Source organism: Populus euphratica, unplaced genomic scaffold, assembly GCF_000495115.2.
Source record: "Populus euphratica unplaced genomic scaffold, PopEup_1.0 scaffold1823.1, whole genome shotgun sequence".
NCBI lineage: Eukaryota > Viridiplantae > Streptophyta > Magnoliopsida > Malpighiales > Salicaceae > Populus > Populus euphratica.
Genome location: NW_011501667.1, coordinates 12785 through 29158, shown reverse-complemented (window position 1 = coordinate 29158; position 16374 = coordinate 12785). Strand labels below are relative to the sequence as shown.

Genomic DNA, 16374 nt, shown 5'->3' with positions numbered 1-16374 from the left:
AAATTGAAAATTATGTATGTAAATAAATATATAAAAGTCATCAATGATACTTAAAAATAAAACTGTGAAAAATTGAGAGACAAATGCATATTAAGATATATATTTTAGAAATATGAGATATTTATCTGATTGTATTTGCTAAATTTATTTGTTATGATAAATTTTTTATTTAAAAACAATAATAAAAATAGAGACACAAATTAAATTGATCGAATAAAATAAAAAGAAAAATAAACATTATGCAGGGCTGCACATATTAAAAATATTATCTAATTTTTTTTTTTCAAAAATAAAATTCATCTACGCTAAAGATAAAAAAAATATAAATGAATTGGGAAAAACTCTTTAAATTTAAATGTATAACTTAAAAAGTAATTGTTATTCAAAAGAGGCTCTTAAAACAAAATAAAAGAGATAAAAAAAGTACTACTTTAAATATAAATTAAAAAATAAAGAAAAAAATATAAAAAAATCATCAATTAAAAAAAATTGAAAAAAATAGAGTAAAGGTCAGGCAATGTTGGGTTTTGCAAACTAGACCAGTGCGCTTGGTTCATTTTGTCAGGGCTCGAGCGTAGCCCTGTCCTAGCAAGCTCGTGTAATTGGAATTTCTTTAAATTTTTTTTTTGATGAAACGTCATCTGAGTTGTCTAAAATTAGAGTTTATATATTTTTTTAATTCAAAAGCCTATTTATCAATATATTTTAGACTCAAAATACTTATAAAATATCATATAAACGATGATAAATCTATTTATGGTCTTAAAAATTAAAATTAATCCAAATCTAAAAATCAACCAGATCCCAGATCTTTTTTTCACGAATTTCAAAGGGAAAAAAAAACACCTAATATATATTCTCTTTATCAAATGGAACTATTTGATATAAATATTATATATTTTGATGGTATAAATTTATGTGATTTTTAAAGTTTAAGGACTAAAGTGCATCTTTTATAAAATTTATGGCACACTACTCATGTTTGACATCATTTTTATTTCATTTTCTATTCTTTCAATCCTATTTTTTTATAAAAAATTAAAATCAATTGCTCTTTGATTAGAATTAAATTGTCAAAACAAAAGGTTTGAGAAAATTAAAAAAAACAAAAAAATTCATTTATTATGTGAAAAAATAAATAGTAAAACTTCATACAGCTCACACCCTTAGAATAATACTTAATATTTTGCTGTGATTTCATTATATTAATCACTCATTATAGTAACGGGTTGGCTACATCTTTCTATATTCCCACCCAATCAAGTTGACTAGGTATAAAATGCGATAGAAGGCTGTGGATAGTTTGAATCATTCCTGTTAGATAGTGATAGATTATACTCTTCCTGAACTCTCAAAGGGTTAAACGAATAGATTATGAAGAAATGGATGGGGATGGCCATTGCATAGCATGAACACGGCCAGAGGTAGATAGCTCATCTGAGCTATTTTCTTTTGTAGATTATGGCTAGCTTGATCTCCCTAGTGTTATCTGTAAAAAATGCAACTTGTGGTAAGGGTGACGACAAGAACTGCCCCGTCCCGGATGCCCCCAGCAGCTACAGATTGCCTTCAAGAGATGCAGGCATCATGTTAGCAAGTACAGGTTGCCATATGGTCTGTATGCGTTCTTGTATTCCAAAAAACTCTCTAATTTTCTAACCAAGTGTTGCTTTTAAGGCAGTTGACTGTGGTTAAAACTGTCCGCGTCATGAAAATTGTTGAGGGAACCATGGTAATCTGCTTTGGGGCCGGGCATTTGTAGCCATTCCTGTAAAACGCACAAAATTGACCAATTCGGCAGCGGGTTTCGCAGTTCGTTCCCTAAAAATCTGAGCCAGCTTCATCTGATGTAATACTGATGTAACATCGTTGTGGTCAATTTTTTTGGTCATCTCATCTGCACCGAGACAGCTTATCATCATAATTTTCAGGCTCGATTTCAGAAAGATTAAAAAAAAAAAAAAACCCTGAGGTTATTGGGTGAATTAGCTTATGAGTCATTGGATCAGCTAGTTTTATTAAAAATAAATTGTTTTGTTTATTTTTTTCGTTGATCCAACCAAATTTAAAATGAATTTATTTGAACAATTAAATTTTATCAAATTATTGTCTAATTTAGTTCAACTCGAATTATATCAAACTTCGAGTCTTGAGTATCTTGCTGAGTTTAACAAGAACGCACACCAATATAATATCTTGTTTTAAATTCGAGTTCTCTCCTTTACTTGCTTCCAATAATGCCTGGATAGGCGTCTCTAGTGATCTATCATTAAATTAGGCAGATATATTGGAATAAAGTACTTTTAAAATACAATTATTTGCTTCATCTCATCCCCATCGAAGACAACACATCAACATGGTTTTCATACTCAATTTCAGAACTCACCCAAAAGAACCTAGGATTATTGGATGGATTAACTTGTAAGTCATTAAATCAACTTATGCAATCAGATTTTATAAAAATAATATCGTTTTATTCTTTTTTTTTTTATGATCACGTTAATCAACTTTTGTTAAATTAATATTTAATTTAATTCAGCTCGGATTACATAAGCTTTTAAGTCTTGAATTTATTGCTGAGTTGAACAAGTATGCACACCAATATAATATCTTGCATTGACTCGTAAGTTCCTGTCCTTTACTCGCTTCTAATAAATATCTCGAGGGATCTATCATTAAATTAGGGAATGCAATGTGTACTTTCAAGAACAATTATCGGAATGGATGGCAGTGATTTTGGCAGATATAAAAAATAATTCCAATGACTATGACAGACTGCACAACGTTCTTGTTTTATTAGACTCGGTCCTGACGAAAAACGTCGTTGACATAATGGTGTTTCACACGATTTTAAGCGCTGTTTCTGTTTCTTTTTTTCTATCTGTATTTTAAAAATATTTTTAAAAAATTTTATTTTTTATTTATTTTAAATTAATATATTTTTAGTGTTTTCCAAAATATTTTAATATATTAATATTAAAAATAATTTTTAAAAATATAAAAAAATATTTTTAAGTGTAAACCGTTGCCGCCGTCTATGCACAGATGAGACTTCGTGAAACTGATGATTGGAAAAAATGCAACAAAAAGACGAAAGATATTGTGAACTTTCTTGATACTAGATGCCTTCATCCTTTGAATTTTCCAAGGCACGAGTAGCACAATCACCAACGCCAATCAACATTTCAAGGTTGAATCTATGCCTGAAATCACCATCAAAACACCTAAACAATAACTCACACTCCATTTTGATGACAAAATTAGCTGTTTCAAGTGAGTATTACTTCGGCTTATAGTTATTAAACAAAACATTATTATTTGAATAAATACAGTCAATCCAGTGATTACCGATAACCTAAACCCTTTTCTAAATGGGGGCACTAGGTCGCGTTTTCATATGAGAACTTGGCAGTAAGGATAGCCCAGTGTGCTTCAAATATGGGCAGCAAATGCCGGTAGCTGACTTTAACTGCTGTACAATGTAGTTGGGCAACGATAGTTCCTGGCTTAGCAAGCCCTTGTCCACTTATTATAATCGTTATCCCACACAGGTTTTAACGAACTTAATAGCCAGTATCAATAATAGCCATTTCACAACAATCCAATCCAAAAATCAGATTCCTGAGCAGAAACAAGAACAAAATCCCAACAGAACAAGTCTCATTGGCACAAACTTTATGTACACACAAGCAGGATCTGACAAGTAACAAAAGAAAATACAATTCCAGAAAGATAGAAAAAAAGAAAAGAAAAAAGAGCCTCACACAGAGACAAAGAAACACCGACAAATACCTCAAACTAGAGCATACAGCTCTGGAACAAAAGAAAACCACCTGAAGCCACAGCTCCACTTCTCAGGCAATGAAGGACATTTAGGAAGCCAATGCCAAGTCCTCCTTGACAACTTGTAATACAAGATCTCTGGCCATGTATAGCAGCAAATACAGATCATCCCCTCATGCAAAAAGCAGTAAACACGCTCGTAGTTGTGGTAACAAACTGACAAAAACTTCTTACACATCATTTCAGGCAAACTTTCTACTTCGATCCAATTCCTTTCACCATCCAATTCCCACAATTTCATGCTTCTTGAAATCCCATTTCTCCCAACTCCACCAATCAAATAGAGCTTCTTCTCACCATCACTCACCAACCTAACAAATGTAACGTCCCCTGGCAATTCATTGTCTAATCGCCCCCACCTTCCACTCTCCAAATCAAAGCACACTACAGAAAATGGCTCTGAGGTGGTAAAATACAACGACCCATTAAAGAACACGCCTTCTTGACGATAATTGTCACCTAAAATTGGTTCAAAGCGATCGAACTTTTGCCAAGAGTGGACTTTTGAATCATAAACAAAAACAGAATTTGAAGAGAACTTCGAACATAGCACAAAAATCTTGTACCCAAAGGACATGGACACGAAAACAAATGACTCAAAAGTAAAAGGATGACTTGGGAATTCCACAATCCTTGAAGATTTAGCCACGAAGTTGCACACAAGTAATGAACATGAACTAGGAAGAGAGAAACAAATGAGCCCGTTAGATGATGAAAGAAGTGTACAAGATGGTGAAAGATTCGAACCAGTACCAGGTAATAAAAGAGGGAGTGATAAAGCTAAGTTGCGCCAAGAGCCAACAATAGAATCATACAGAGGGAATTGCTGGAAAAACTGAGGGTGAGAAAGCAAGAGAAAAGAAGAGAAAGGAGAGCCAGAAGCTGTGTGTTTGGACATGAAAGAGGGAGAAAACAGAAGAGACTTGAAATGCTTACTAGTTGATCTCAAATTCAAGAACGTTTTTAAGGGTAAGAAAGATAGAACATGCTCCAGTAGCTCCTCCGGTATACGGCTCCAGATTGCTGGATCCATCTCTGGTAATCTTGATGAAGTCTGTAGACTCTTTGGCATCATGGGCTGGTGTCAGATCTTTACCAGAGGTAGCTAGCAACCTAATCCCAGCTGTTTTGGCCTTCTGAACTAAAACGGGGGCTAAAGACAGGTACATAAGCAGGTTAGTGTGCTCCGAGGTCTCTGTACTGTCAATGAGATCCCTCATTTTCTAGACTTTCTTTTTAATCTAATCCTTTTACTATTTCTTTGTTCATATCGTTAGTCTCTGTCATTAACAACGTTATTTACCCATTAAATTTGAAATATAATATTTGATACTTGAAAAAATCCATAAAAATATATATGTATATATATATAATAAAGCATAACAACAAAATCTTAAAAATTATGTCGTACCAACGATTCTTTCCTCTCACATGCAATTATAAGATTGAACTAATAAAAACATAACATTAATAGTATAATCAATTTACATTAAAAAAGTAGTAAAAAAAACATATATAGATTTTGGTATCCATACTTTTAATGCAAACCAGACTGTTACAAACCAAGAACACAGATTCTTATGTCTTTGATTTAAAAAACTCAAATTCATTATGTAGTTTTTAGTTATTTTTCTATTTGATCTTTTATAAAGATGGTAGTTAGATAGTGAAGAGATCTACTATAGATATGCTAGTGTTTGAGAATTTATCAAGGATTTAATTAAATTTTTTATATTTTTTCAAACTAAAATTTTAAATTTTTTTATGGAGATCATGGTGTGATAGTGCATGGATTGTAGCAGCTATAAATTTTTTTATTTGATTAGTTTTTTTATTTCATTTCACTCAATTTAATAATTATTTTTTGTTTTATAAATTTATAATAAATAAAGATATAATTATACATCAAGTAAAGAAAAACATCTATGGACTTGCTTTTTTATTTGGTTTCTTTATATATATTTGATGATTAAAGCTTTTTTTATTCTTCATCTATTTCTTATTTCTTAATTTGTTTTTCAAATATATAAAATTATATTCTAAATCAAAACAATACTCCTAAATGATTAAATAGCAGCATTGATTGATGGCTAGCTACTGATATAAGGGCTGGATTGAGAGATTTCAAAATTGAAGGACCTTATTGAGATAAAACCGATAGTACAGGGACTTCCAAAAGCTCATAAAAGCTGTCTTCTAGATGTGCGAGTGGCGTGTTCAATTAGGGTGTCTTTGGCTGCATCGGCAGGCAAGAAAGAGGGGGGGGCGGGGTAAAAGCCGTGGACTAAAAACAGACAGGGATAAAACCCATTGACTAATAAAGATTAATACTTCATAGTCGTTGTTCTGATCAGTTCGAAGCACAGTGGTAAAGGATTGGTTGAACCAAAAAGTGGGTGTTTTACTGGCAAGTTGGCTCTCCAATTTTGCAGACAGAATCGGTCCACTCTTTGCTTACAGATTGAGCATTTGTAGATAAAGAAGAGCACCTACTATTGACCATATTAGCATGTTTGACATATAAGATCAATCAGAACTATGTCCACTGTGTTTGACCATGGGCCATGCGCTGCAACCAGAGCCAAGGCCGAGCCGAGAATGTAAGTTTCCATTGTTTCAACTGTTCCTCAATTCATGTACAATTTTAACTCAGGAGTCAATATACAAAGCCACTAAAGAATGTACTAACGAAACAAAAGAAAAGTCACTAGAGGAATATAAACTAGGGCACGTACAAAATACATAAAGGTCAGATAACCAGTACAAATCGATGCAGCAACAGACGTCAATCGCTCCAGTTATCTCGATCCTCAGCTGGACTAGCATCCTGCATGTCCATGTCAAAACTCAGTGAGAAAGCAGCAACAAATGCTTAATATCAATATAACACTTGATCTGAAGCAATAGTTGACAACTTAATCTATACAAACTAAATCAGTTCAGAAGGTCTACAACCTCGTTGGAAATCAATCTGGCCGGGGACCAAACTAGAATTTGTCTATCATTGCCACCTGTGTACAGTTCCTGGAACAAGGAATCACCAATCAAGTAGGTACTGTTGTATTATATAAATGGCCAGTGAAGAGCATTTCTTACATGTAAAATCCAACAAGATCCTGCAGCATTGTATTGTACTAGGAATGCAAGGCACATGAAGTTTTTTCTGAGTTTTAATAGCAAGTGAGAAATCAGGTATGACAAACCCGATTTATGAACGCATTCCATGTTTCCAGATGAAATTTTGTTTTTCTATTTCTTTAAGAGAGAGCTGTGCTACAATCTTATGCAGTCTATCACTACCTTGTCGTTCTCCAATATTACAAACCCTGCTAACCTGATATGAGCACGCCACAAGTCTCTCCCTAGTCTCAGAATACTTGGAACATGTAATGCTTAAACTACTCATTTTCACTTCTGGATAGCAGATATTCATGAATGCGGTGGGATGAAGGTTTCACTACTATGACTGCATGAAAAATCTAACTGGTTGCATGATAATTAAGCTGATACAGTGATAAGTAGAAAAACCTTAGGAAAATGTACAAGAATAGGATGAAACCTGATCTTGAGAACTAAACCAGCAACAGTTCACATACTCGTAATGGCCACGAAATGTCACATACATCTTACCCGACCAAACATCAAATGCCTAAAAAATTCAACAGAATAAATTAGGTTTCAATAAAGCGCAGCGTCACATTCACATTCACAATTAAATAGAAAACACAAGGTACATCAGGAATGCTTACTTTCACAGAGGTCATGCATGGAACAAAAACGAGATTTGAATCCTGAGCTGTGGCCAACTGAATTGGCTTGCTAGTTTGTAAGCGTGCAGTTTCAAAGTTCACAAGGGTATTGCGGCCTGATTCGATATCCCACAACCTTATTCTTGAATCTGATCCTGCAATCCAGAAGCATCATGGAGAGAAAGATGGAGTCAGATAATAATGAAAAGAAAAAAGATAACTTGACATGTACTTCAGGGAAAAAACAAAAAAAAACCTCATAAGAGTGATTGGTTACCAGTATTAATAAAATGTCCAGCATGGGTAAAGGAGCCTTAATTGATCCTTAATAACTCGTTGGCAGAAGTTTTTTTAGTTTAATAATTTAGCGAATACTAAGATCATTTTCCAAAGAAACTTCTTCAGTGACTTTCAAGAAGATGCATCCTATTTTAGCTCATTGAGCCAACACAAAAACCTTCTTCAGCCACCCATCAAAACAGATATGTTAAAACACTTTAGACAACTTGACGAAATCTTGAAGGGGCAGTCATTATGACACAAACAATATTGCTCCATTCACTGATTTGGACAACTTCTATTGGACAAATTATTAGACCCATGAGTCTATATCTCCTATCTGCAGCATCATAATCAAGGCATGAGTTCTACGTGGATCTTTCTCAAATTTCAAGCAGCCAATTAGCATTACAAGTTATAACCAAATCCCACAATTATATCAACAAATGCAAGCTACCTTATACTCAACATGTACATGTTCAAATTTCATGAAGCAAGCTACCTTATACTCAACATGTACAGGTTCAAATATCATGAAGCAAGCTACCTTATACTCAATATGTACAGGTTCAAATTTCATGAAGAATGAGTTCTGCATGGATCTTAATTTTCAAGCAGCCCATTAGTAGTACAAGTTATAACCGAATCCCTCAAATATATCAACGTTTGCAAGCTACCTTATACTCAACATGTAAAAGTTCAAATTTAATGTAAACACTCACTTTTAAAAAGTAAAACCATATCACAAAATGGTCTGTTATTGACTTTAGGTAAATAACACAACTCAACCTGCACTTAGAAGGTACATGCCATCTTCAGTTATTTTTAAACCAGTAACAGCACCATAATGTGCAGTGGCACGATCCTGACTTGACAACATCCCTGGATGTAATCGTTGCTTGAGTCCCTTGGCTGGAACTTGACCAAGAGGTGAATGCTTTATTCCATTCCCACCACCAGATTTCTTTTGAGGCATCCTTGGTTTTCCAGGGAGATTTTGTCCTTTAGATAGTGCCTTTGAAGTTGAAACCTGAGTGACAACACCCAGATATTGTTAATAGAAGAACAGGCAGAGACATACTAGTCGAAGGGTTGTCCCGTGGCAATCAATTCTTTACAGGTGGGAAAAAGAGAAGAAAAGAAGAGAACACGCTTCATCGACAATCAGAACACGTGCAAGAATTACAACCCTGTATTAATGAAGTTGAGTGGATGATAGTTTGCAGCATGAAAAAGCTTTGTCAACTAAGGATTTGTTTTTGGAGAATCTAAAGAAGAGCACAAGAAAACAACCTTACTCACTGCAGACCGTGCAAGCACAGGTGGCCGTCTGCCAAGCTGAGACTGGGACTGATCCAAAACAAGAAAACATCCAGCACGCCTGATATCCCAAAACCGTATGGCACCATCACATCCCCCAGTAACCAGAACCCATTCACTTGAAGTAGACCATTCCACTGTCATAACACCATCTGCCATCAAGAAAAATAACAAAGAAGCACATAAAGTCTGCATGACATAATCCAAATAAATTGAATTCATACAGCACAGAAACATAAAAAAAAAACAGACAAATTACAAGCCATAAACTGATAAACATACCACGATGACCAGATAGCGTATGCGCAAATGCCCCCGAAGCAATATCACAGAGCCGAACTTGAACATCTTCAGTTCCAGCGGCTATTAACATATGAGAAGTTGCCAACGGAGACATTGCAGTTCTATACACCTTTCCAGGCATTTTGAAATTGATAACCATCTATACCAACATCAAATACAACAATTCAAAACCTCATAATCATAACAAAAACAATCAAGCTCAAGCGTTTGACACTAGCACGATATACCTGGGTGGAATTTGTATCCCAAACTTTAATATAATGATCATAAGAACCAGTAACAAATAGGCCCGTGTCAATTGGATACCAAATAGCAGAAGATATGGCAAATTTATGACCATTTTGATGTTGCTTGTCAATATTAATTAAAGACTTGTGCTTGGCAATAAGAGCTCCTTCTCCTGCCCCTTCAAAATCCGTGGCATGTTGAATATCAAAAACAGAAGCTGATGCATCTGATGCCCCGGATAATAAGTATCTCCCCTCTGTCAAATCAACCTGATTTTTCATTTATCAAAACAAAAACATGCTACAGCAGCTTCCTCCAAGAATAACACTATATCATAGAAATTAATTGGTTTAAAAAGAGAAAGAAATTTCGGGTGGGGTAAGTACCTGAAGAGAGTTGATGGAACCTCTGTGAGGGGAGACAACGTCTTTGTAATTGGAGAGTTGAAGATTAGAGATCCTGGAGGAACTGACCCGGTTCTTGAATGAATTGGGGCGGGTTTTGCCCGCTTCTCTGTCTCTGATTTCCCTCCACATTCTCGAAGCATATCTTCGGCCTAAAAAAGCACGGCCTTTCTTGCTTTCAACCTTCGAAGCTTCTTGCTTTATAATTTAGTTGAATCTTCGAAAAAAATTGAAGTCCCAGTTGAAAAGAGGGGGACAGAATATTACTCCTAACTGTTGGTTGTCCAAGTCGTTGCTGAACAGTAGCGTGCGTGGGGTTGTTGTATCTGGGTGAAGGGATGATTATCCAGTGGCTTGGTTTTGGACATGTAGTAGCCCAGTTGTGAAAATGGGCATCCACTTCGCTGTTGGCGTCACCGAGGCTGTTGCCTTTGATGAGAGGTCATGGGGCGGCAATGGCTTTTATAATCAATTCGAGGTTTGGGCTTGTAAGAACCCGAGTTGGCCATTCTGTTGGCCTTTTTCTTGCTTGCAGGCCTTGAATAGTGGTAAAAACAATTCTGACTTGGAAAAGCTTATATAATGGTATATGTTTATCAACATGGATGGATCAGGGGGGAGATTGGAAAGATCGATGAGGCACTGGAATGACGGAGACCATAGCTGTCTGACTCGGTAAAGGATTTAAGTAATTAATTTATGAATAATTATGTTAACACAGATCATTTATTTTTTTTATTAAAATGATATTATATTTTTTAAAAAAAATTACAGGCTTTAATTTGTGGCCAACCGATTGGGGAGGAGCCAATCTATTAAGTTATCTAAATTTGATCGCGTTAATATTAAACCAATTTAAATCAAAACCCAACATAATGCATGCTGCTTAATTAGTTGCAATTTAATTTGGATTTCATTTAATGTCACCTACATATCTTGGTGGAATCCATCTTAACTTCGATTAAGATGACAATTGTAATTTCCAAGCTCAATTGCTGTCAAGGATCCCCCAATCTCCCAGGTCAACATGGCTCCTTTCTTTTCATTGTCACAGGACATGACTCGAGTGCAATCCAGGTTCAAGACTGGATCGAGTGGATTCAGAGTTGATTTGTGGTCTAACGGATTTATTTTATTTTTTTATTTTAAAAAATATAAAACAATATCATTTTAGATTATTTTTTTTACATGTTGCTCAAGGTTAAAAACAAATAAAATAGAACGACATTGTTTTTAATTTATCTTAACATAACCAAATCTCATAATTAACCTACAAAACCAGACCAGGTCATATAACAATGCATTCCCCCACACCCCCCAGTACTGATGAAAAACGTCGTGTCCGTGCCTTTCAAGCTTTAATTCAGACTTTACAATCTGTCCAGGGAGGCACGGAAGCGGTTGGGTGGTTAAATCAGCCATTAATAGTGGATTTATGATTGAGAAGTATTTTTTATTTAAATTTTAAATATTTTATTTTAAAAAATAAAAAAAATAATTTACACCCCAGCACCCTTAAAAAAATATTAATTAGCTGAAGGATTCTACACTGTGGGAAATTAATATTCGAGGTGACGTAAGATGATGTGTGACTTGGGAGCGGACGAGGACGACTTTCCTGCCTTTCTTTCTTTACTTTAAAAAGTGAAGGACTTCCACAGAACCTGCAGATGGAAGGCCATGGCTCAATCTTGACAGGAATTCCTGAATTAAAAATGAACAAAATGGCAACAAAAGGCATCACAAACATCTGTGCTCCTGCTTCCCATCAGTCCACTGAAACTTGTTGACAGGGAGAGGGAGAGCACGTGATCTGTTCGTTCCTTTCTGAACCGATCTGCTTTTTTATTTTGTCTTTCTAATCTCGTAACGTCACTGATCCGAAGGCTTTCCCAAGCTTTCGCACAAATCGTCTTGAAGCTTTCAGGCCATTTCTGCGAAAATGTTTAAAGCCTGTCAAAGTACATCTATGGACCATTTTTCTCAGATGAATGTATGTGCTGTTGCATGCAGTTATGACTCGTGAGCTGTGCTCGGTCATTGAAATCACCATAATCTGGTGTTGGCGATCTAGTTCTGTCGAGTCAATATCTGGCACAGTTCATTGGAAATCTGGGTTAGATGAGGTTTGAAATGCTAGTTTTCTTGAATTAACTTGGTGCAGAATACTGTGAATTAAAACTTGGTCCGAGCTTAGTTTTATTTTGATTTGGATATTAGTATGGTTAGATTTGAATGACTCGCACAAAACACTATGAGGTACAAGGAAGTTAATTTTGAGATTTTTTTTTTAATGTGATATTATTTTAATTTTAATTTATGATGTTATTTTGATATTAATTTAGATTGGCACGATGATAACTGTGATTATAGCTCATATCATTAGATGATTAAAAGTTTTCAAATAAGACATGAGATGGAATGGAATAGTAAAAACATGCTTTCACTAATCCGCCAATCATGGCGCTTGACGTCCGGATTAGTTCGCTGTCAATTTCTTGAGCACCGTGGAGGTGCAAGAGTGACTACCGATTAACTTGGAATTTTGAGGCAAGATAATGCTTTTGAAACCACTCAAAAAAGGGGCGACACTACCACCTAAACTACTAGATCTTTTAAAAATTCCAAAGTGCATAGCTTGCTAGTAGATTGTCCCATAGTCAGAGCATCTCCAACGATTAAGCTAAATGAATAATTAAAAATAAAAATAAAATAATATATCTACGTGACTCTTAAAAAGTTAAAATTAAGTGGAGCTAAAAACAATAAATCAATTAAATTTAGTCATGTAAAAAAATATTAAAATCATTAAAAAAATAAATACTTATTTATTTCACTTTGATAGAATTAACTTTTCAAATGGTTTTTTTCATTGACATATAGATAATAATAAAAATTATATTTGTACTATTTAAAATATTATTTTATTAATTTGATTCTTTAAAATAACATATCAAGATACTCTTATAAAATCAATTTGGATAGAACCAGGTTATAGGTTAAGAATATTTTTCAAGATAAACTTGAGTACATCCTATATTAAAATAATATTATTTTAATAAAAAAATCAAGAGATTTAAACTTAAATTTTAAAATCAAGCCATAACCCATTAAACTATATTAATCTAAATTTTTATAAAATTTATTATTATTATTTTTTACCTCTAACCGATCTAAACTAGCGAGTAAACCAGTTCGACATCTCATAACCATGCCCTCAACAAATTTCTTCTGTACAGTAAAGTTTGTGGAATGTTTGTCCCTAGCTGCCAAAACACAGGTCAGCAAAGCAAAGACTAGTAATATAGGCATATATATATATTAGACAAATTATTTTTTCCCGTTCAAAGCCAGCATTACAAGTAATATAGCATTATCTTGGCTAAACAAAAGCTCCAATCTCGAATGGTGAACTGTAGGCCACCTCCAACCACGACGAATCGATGATAGTACTCGGATTGTAGGGCCATCAGTGGGTGGTTTTATTATTAATTAAAAGGACGACTCTTTGGTCAGTTGATAAGAAGTTGTTTGTTGGGGAACGCGGTTAAAAAGTTTTTTATTTTGATTTTGATTTTTTTAATTATTTTAATATAAACTATAATTCTTAAAAAATAATTTTTTTTTAATATATCTTTTAATAAAAAAATACTTTAAAAATGCTGAACTCTGCGTAACATCATGAGCGAGGGGTGTTCCGGGGCCCAGTCATTATAGAAGTGCACGTTTTTTCAGAGTCAAAATAAATAAAAAACGCCAAAACTGTTTGAATTCAAAATTGCATGTGGATTTTGTGTTTTGTTTGGCGGTTAACTTATTTTTTAAGATATCTTTTATCTAAAAAATATAAATTAATATTTTTTAAATACATTTCATTAATTTTAATACACTGATATAAAAGATAAAAATACATATAACAATATTATTTTAATTAAAAATTATTTTAGAAAAGAATACCTCGTATCCCATTACTGATAAAACACAATTTCTTTTTTGTTGCTCGGGCAGGAGAACTTTCCCTCAATTTTATTGTAAAAGAGGACTCTTTCCAGAAAAGACACAAGGGCATGTTTGGAGTTTCGTGGGATGTATTTCCCCAGATCAAGGAGCGATCCCAGTCCCTGTCCACGGAAGCAGCGTTTATTTTTGTTTTTAAAAGAATTTTATTTATATGTGTTTTAAAAATATATTTGATTTTTTTAAAAAATAAATTTTTTTGTTATTTCACAATGCTAATATAAAAATAATTTTTTTAATATATTTTTAAGAATGTTTTTTAAAACACTTTATATCATAACATTAAATATATATAAAAATAAAAACACAAATAAAATAAAATACAATGAAGAGAGAATCTAGGAAGAACCTGCACCCCTGCCACTAACGATGCCCCTGCAATACAGGTCTCTTGGCCCATACCTGCACTGCCAAAATCAACCTGTAACTGTAACACCTATCAACCTCAGCAAAATAAACAAATACTACTAGTAAAAAAGAAAAGAAAAACTTTGATTTATTAAAAAAATAGGAGCAACTTGACTTGGCATATCTAACTCATTGCTGATTCGATTTAGCATTTGTTCAACGCCAGATTTCACAATGGATAGAACGGAGTTAACCTAATGTGATTATGTTAGAAATCCAGGTTCACCGTGTTAAAACTTGCCAAAAGCTTGTTGATATTTTTCTTATAATGATCTGGTTTTAAATTTTATTTTTGAATTGACAGGGGTTGGTCTACTCAATTATTATGACCTTGGTTTGAAATTATAATTGAAATGTATTTTTGACATTTTTTAAAAATATTTTGAAAAATAATATTTATTTTGCGTTCAAACATGCACTCGAAGAATGGTCAAAATGAAAAGGCATAAAAAAATTGATGTTTCCAACCACAGTTTCACGTTGGCATGGACAAACAGGCCTTAATAACTATGCTATAAAAATAGATGCAGCTTTGAAATGAAGGCTGCAGATGAACAAACATCGCTGGATTGATTCTGTTTATTGGTAAGTTCAAAGCTCTGCCCTCTTGTGTGCCTCGCCCCTTTCATTTCCTTCTACTGTATTTAATTTTTTGTTGTTTTTTATATGCACTGGTCTCATTCTTGCTTGTCTCGTTCAATGCTTTCTCTGTCCTTCATGGTTTTTTTTGGGAGCATTTGTGGGCTTCTTTTGTATTGCTTTGTGTTGATGGGGATCTGTTACTGAATGGGTCATCGTTGTTTGCTAAGGATATGTATGCATTGTTGTTTGAGAGAGACGTAATGTCGTGTACCATAAATGGCATGGTTATAGCTTGAATAGTGTGTTTTATGTTTGAAAGAATTGGCCGAGGACTGATATTTTTCCTTCAACTTAGCCAAAAGAAATTTGAATTTCGCCGTTGGATTTGGAGAAGATGTTGTGTGCTTGCTCAGGAGAGCAATTCAAACTTGATGAACCACCGCAGTCACCGGAGTCGCTGGCAACAAGGGATTTCTCGGCGAGTGGGCTTTCGTCGAGGACAACCGGAGACCGGGAGTCTAAACTTGAGGATTTCCAAGTGGATGAAGCTGAATCTACTCTCAAAGAGGCTCTCTCATTGAATTATGAGGTGCGTGTATTATAGCTTTTAACAATGACTTCCACCAATAATACAAATTTCTCTTTTAATGTTCTCATCTTTGAATGTGATATAGGAAGCAAGGGCATTGTTAGGGAGACTTGAATATCAGAGAGGGAACTTTGATGCAGCCCTTCAGGTATTCCAGGGTATTGATATCAGTGGTTTGTCCCCCAAAATGATTAAGGCAATTGTTGAAAGAATTCAGTATAGAAAGCCGCGTTCCAAAGGTGAAATTGTGCCTCCAAGTGTGATGTCTATGCATTCAGTGAGTCTTCTTGTTGAAGCAATCTTGCTAAAAGCTAAATCACTCGAGGAACTTGCGCAGTATAGAGGTATAATTTTTTTTTTTTTTTTAAATCTTGTTAGCAAGCTAATGCTATATCTCAAATGGGAAAATTTGGATGGGCTAAGTTATGCAATTTGAATTATTGGATGCTTTGTCTTTACATAACTTGTTTTTAGCATAAAACATATCTTGCCCCCACATATGGGACTTCAATGGCTTGATATTGATGGAATGTTTGCATTTACAATCCAAAAACTCAAATGGTTCTGATACTGGTTCCATTCATTAGAGGCTGCAAAGGAATGCGGAATTATTTTGGACATAGTTGAATCAGCACTACCCAGTGGCATTCCT

General features: G+C 34.3%; 3 protein-coding genes across 4 annotated transcripts in view; 1 reads left to right on the top strand and 2 right to left on the bottom strand.

Moving 5' to 3' along the window:
• Nucleotides 1-3634: 3634 nt before the first annotated feature.
• Nucleotides 3635-5077, bottom strand: LOC105118246 (F-box/kelch-repeat protein At5g43190-like). Its single transcript, XM_011016146.1, has one exon. The coding sequence runs from the start codon at nt 4916-4918 to the stop codon at nt 3794-3796; it is 1125 nt and encodes a 374-aa protein (XP_011014448.1). The 5' UTR covers nt 4919-5077; the 3' UTR covers nt 3635-3793.
• A 1376-nt stretch (nt 5078-6453) lies between these two features.
• Nucleotides 6454-10649, bottom strand: LOC105118245 (DNA excision repair protein ERCC-8-like). 2 transcript variants are annotated; one of them, XM_011016145.1, is made up of 9 exons: nt 10109-10649; nt 9722-9991; nt 9474-9633; nt 9165-9328; nt 8661-8901; nt 7593-7747; nt 7403-7492; nt 6799-6867; nt 6454-6670 (listed from the first exon to the last, which is right to left on the bottom strand). In XM_011016145.1, exons 1-9 carry the CDS (start codon nt 10256-10258, stop codon nt 6629-6631), a joined length of 1341 nt encoding a protein of 446 aa, XP_011014447.1. In that variant the 5' UTR covers nt 10259-10649; the 3' UTR covers nt 6454-6628. The 2 variants fall into 2 exon arrangements, with proteins under 2 accessions (XP_011014447.1, XP_011014446.1); XM_011016144.1 differs by having other exon boundaries at nt 9165-9343; nt 10109-10647.
• A 4354-nt stretch (nt 10650-15003) lies between these two features.
• LOC105118244 (tetratricopeptide repeat protein 7B-like) overlaps nt 15004-16374 on the top strand; it is a 3632-nt gene continuing 2261 nt past the window's right edge. The window contains exons 1-4 of the mRNA XM_011016143.1: nt 15004-15136; nt 15489-15722; nt 15808-16066; nt 16310-16367. Coding sequence (XP_011014445.1) covers nt 15528-15722; nt 15808-16066; nt 16310-16367 — 512 coding nt within the window. The 5' untranslated portion in view covers nt 15004-15136; nt 15489-15527. The remainder of the gene's footprint in view (nt 15137-15488; nt 15723-15807; nt 16067-16309; nt 16368-16374) is intronic.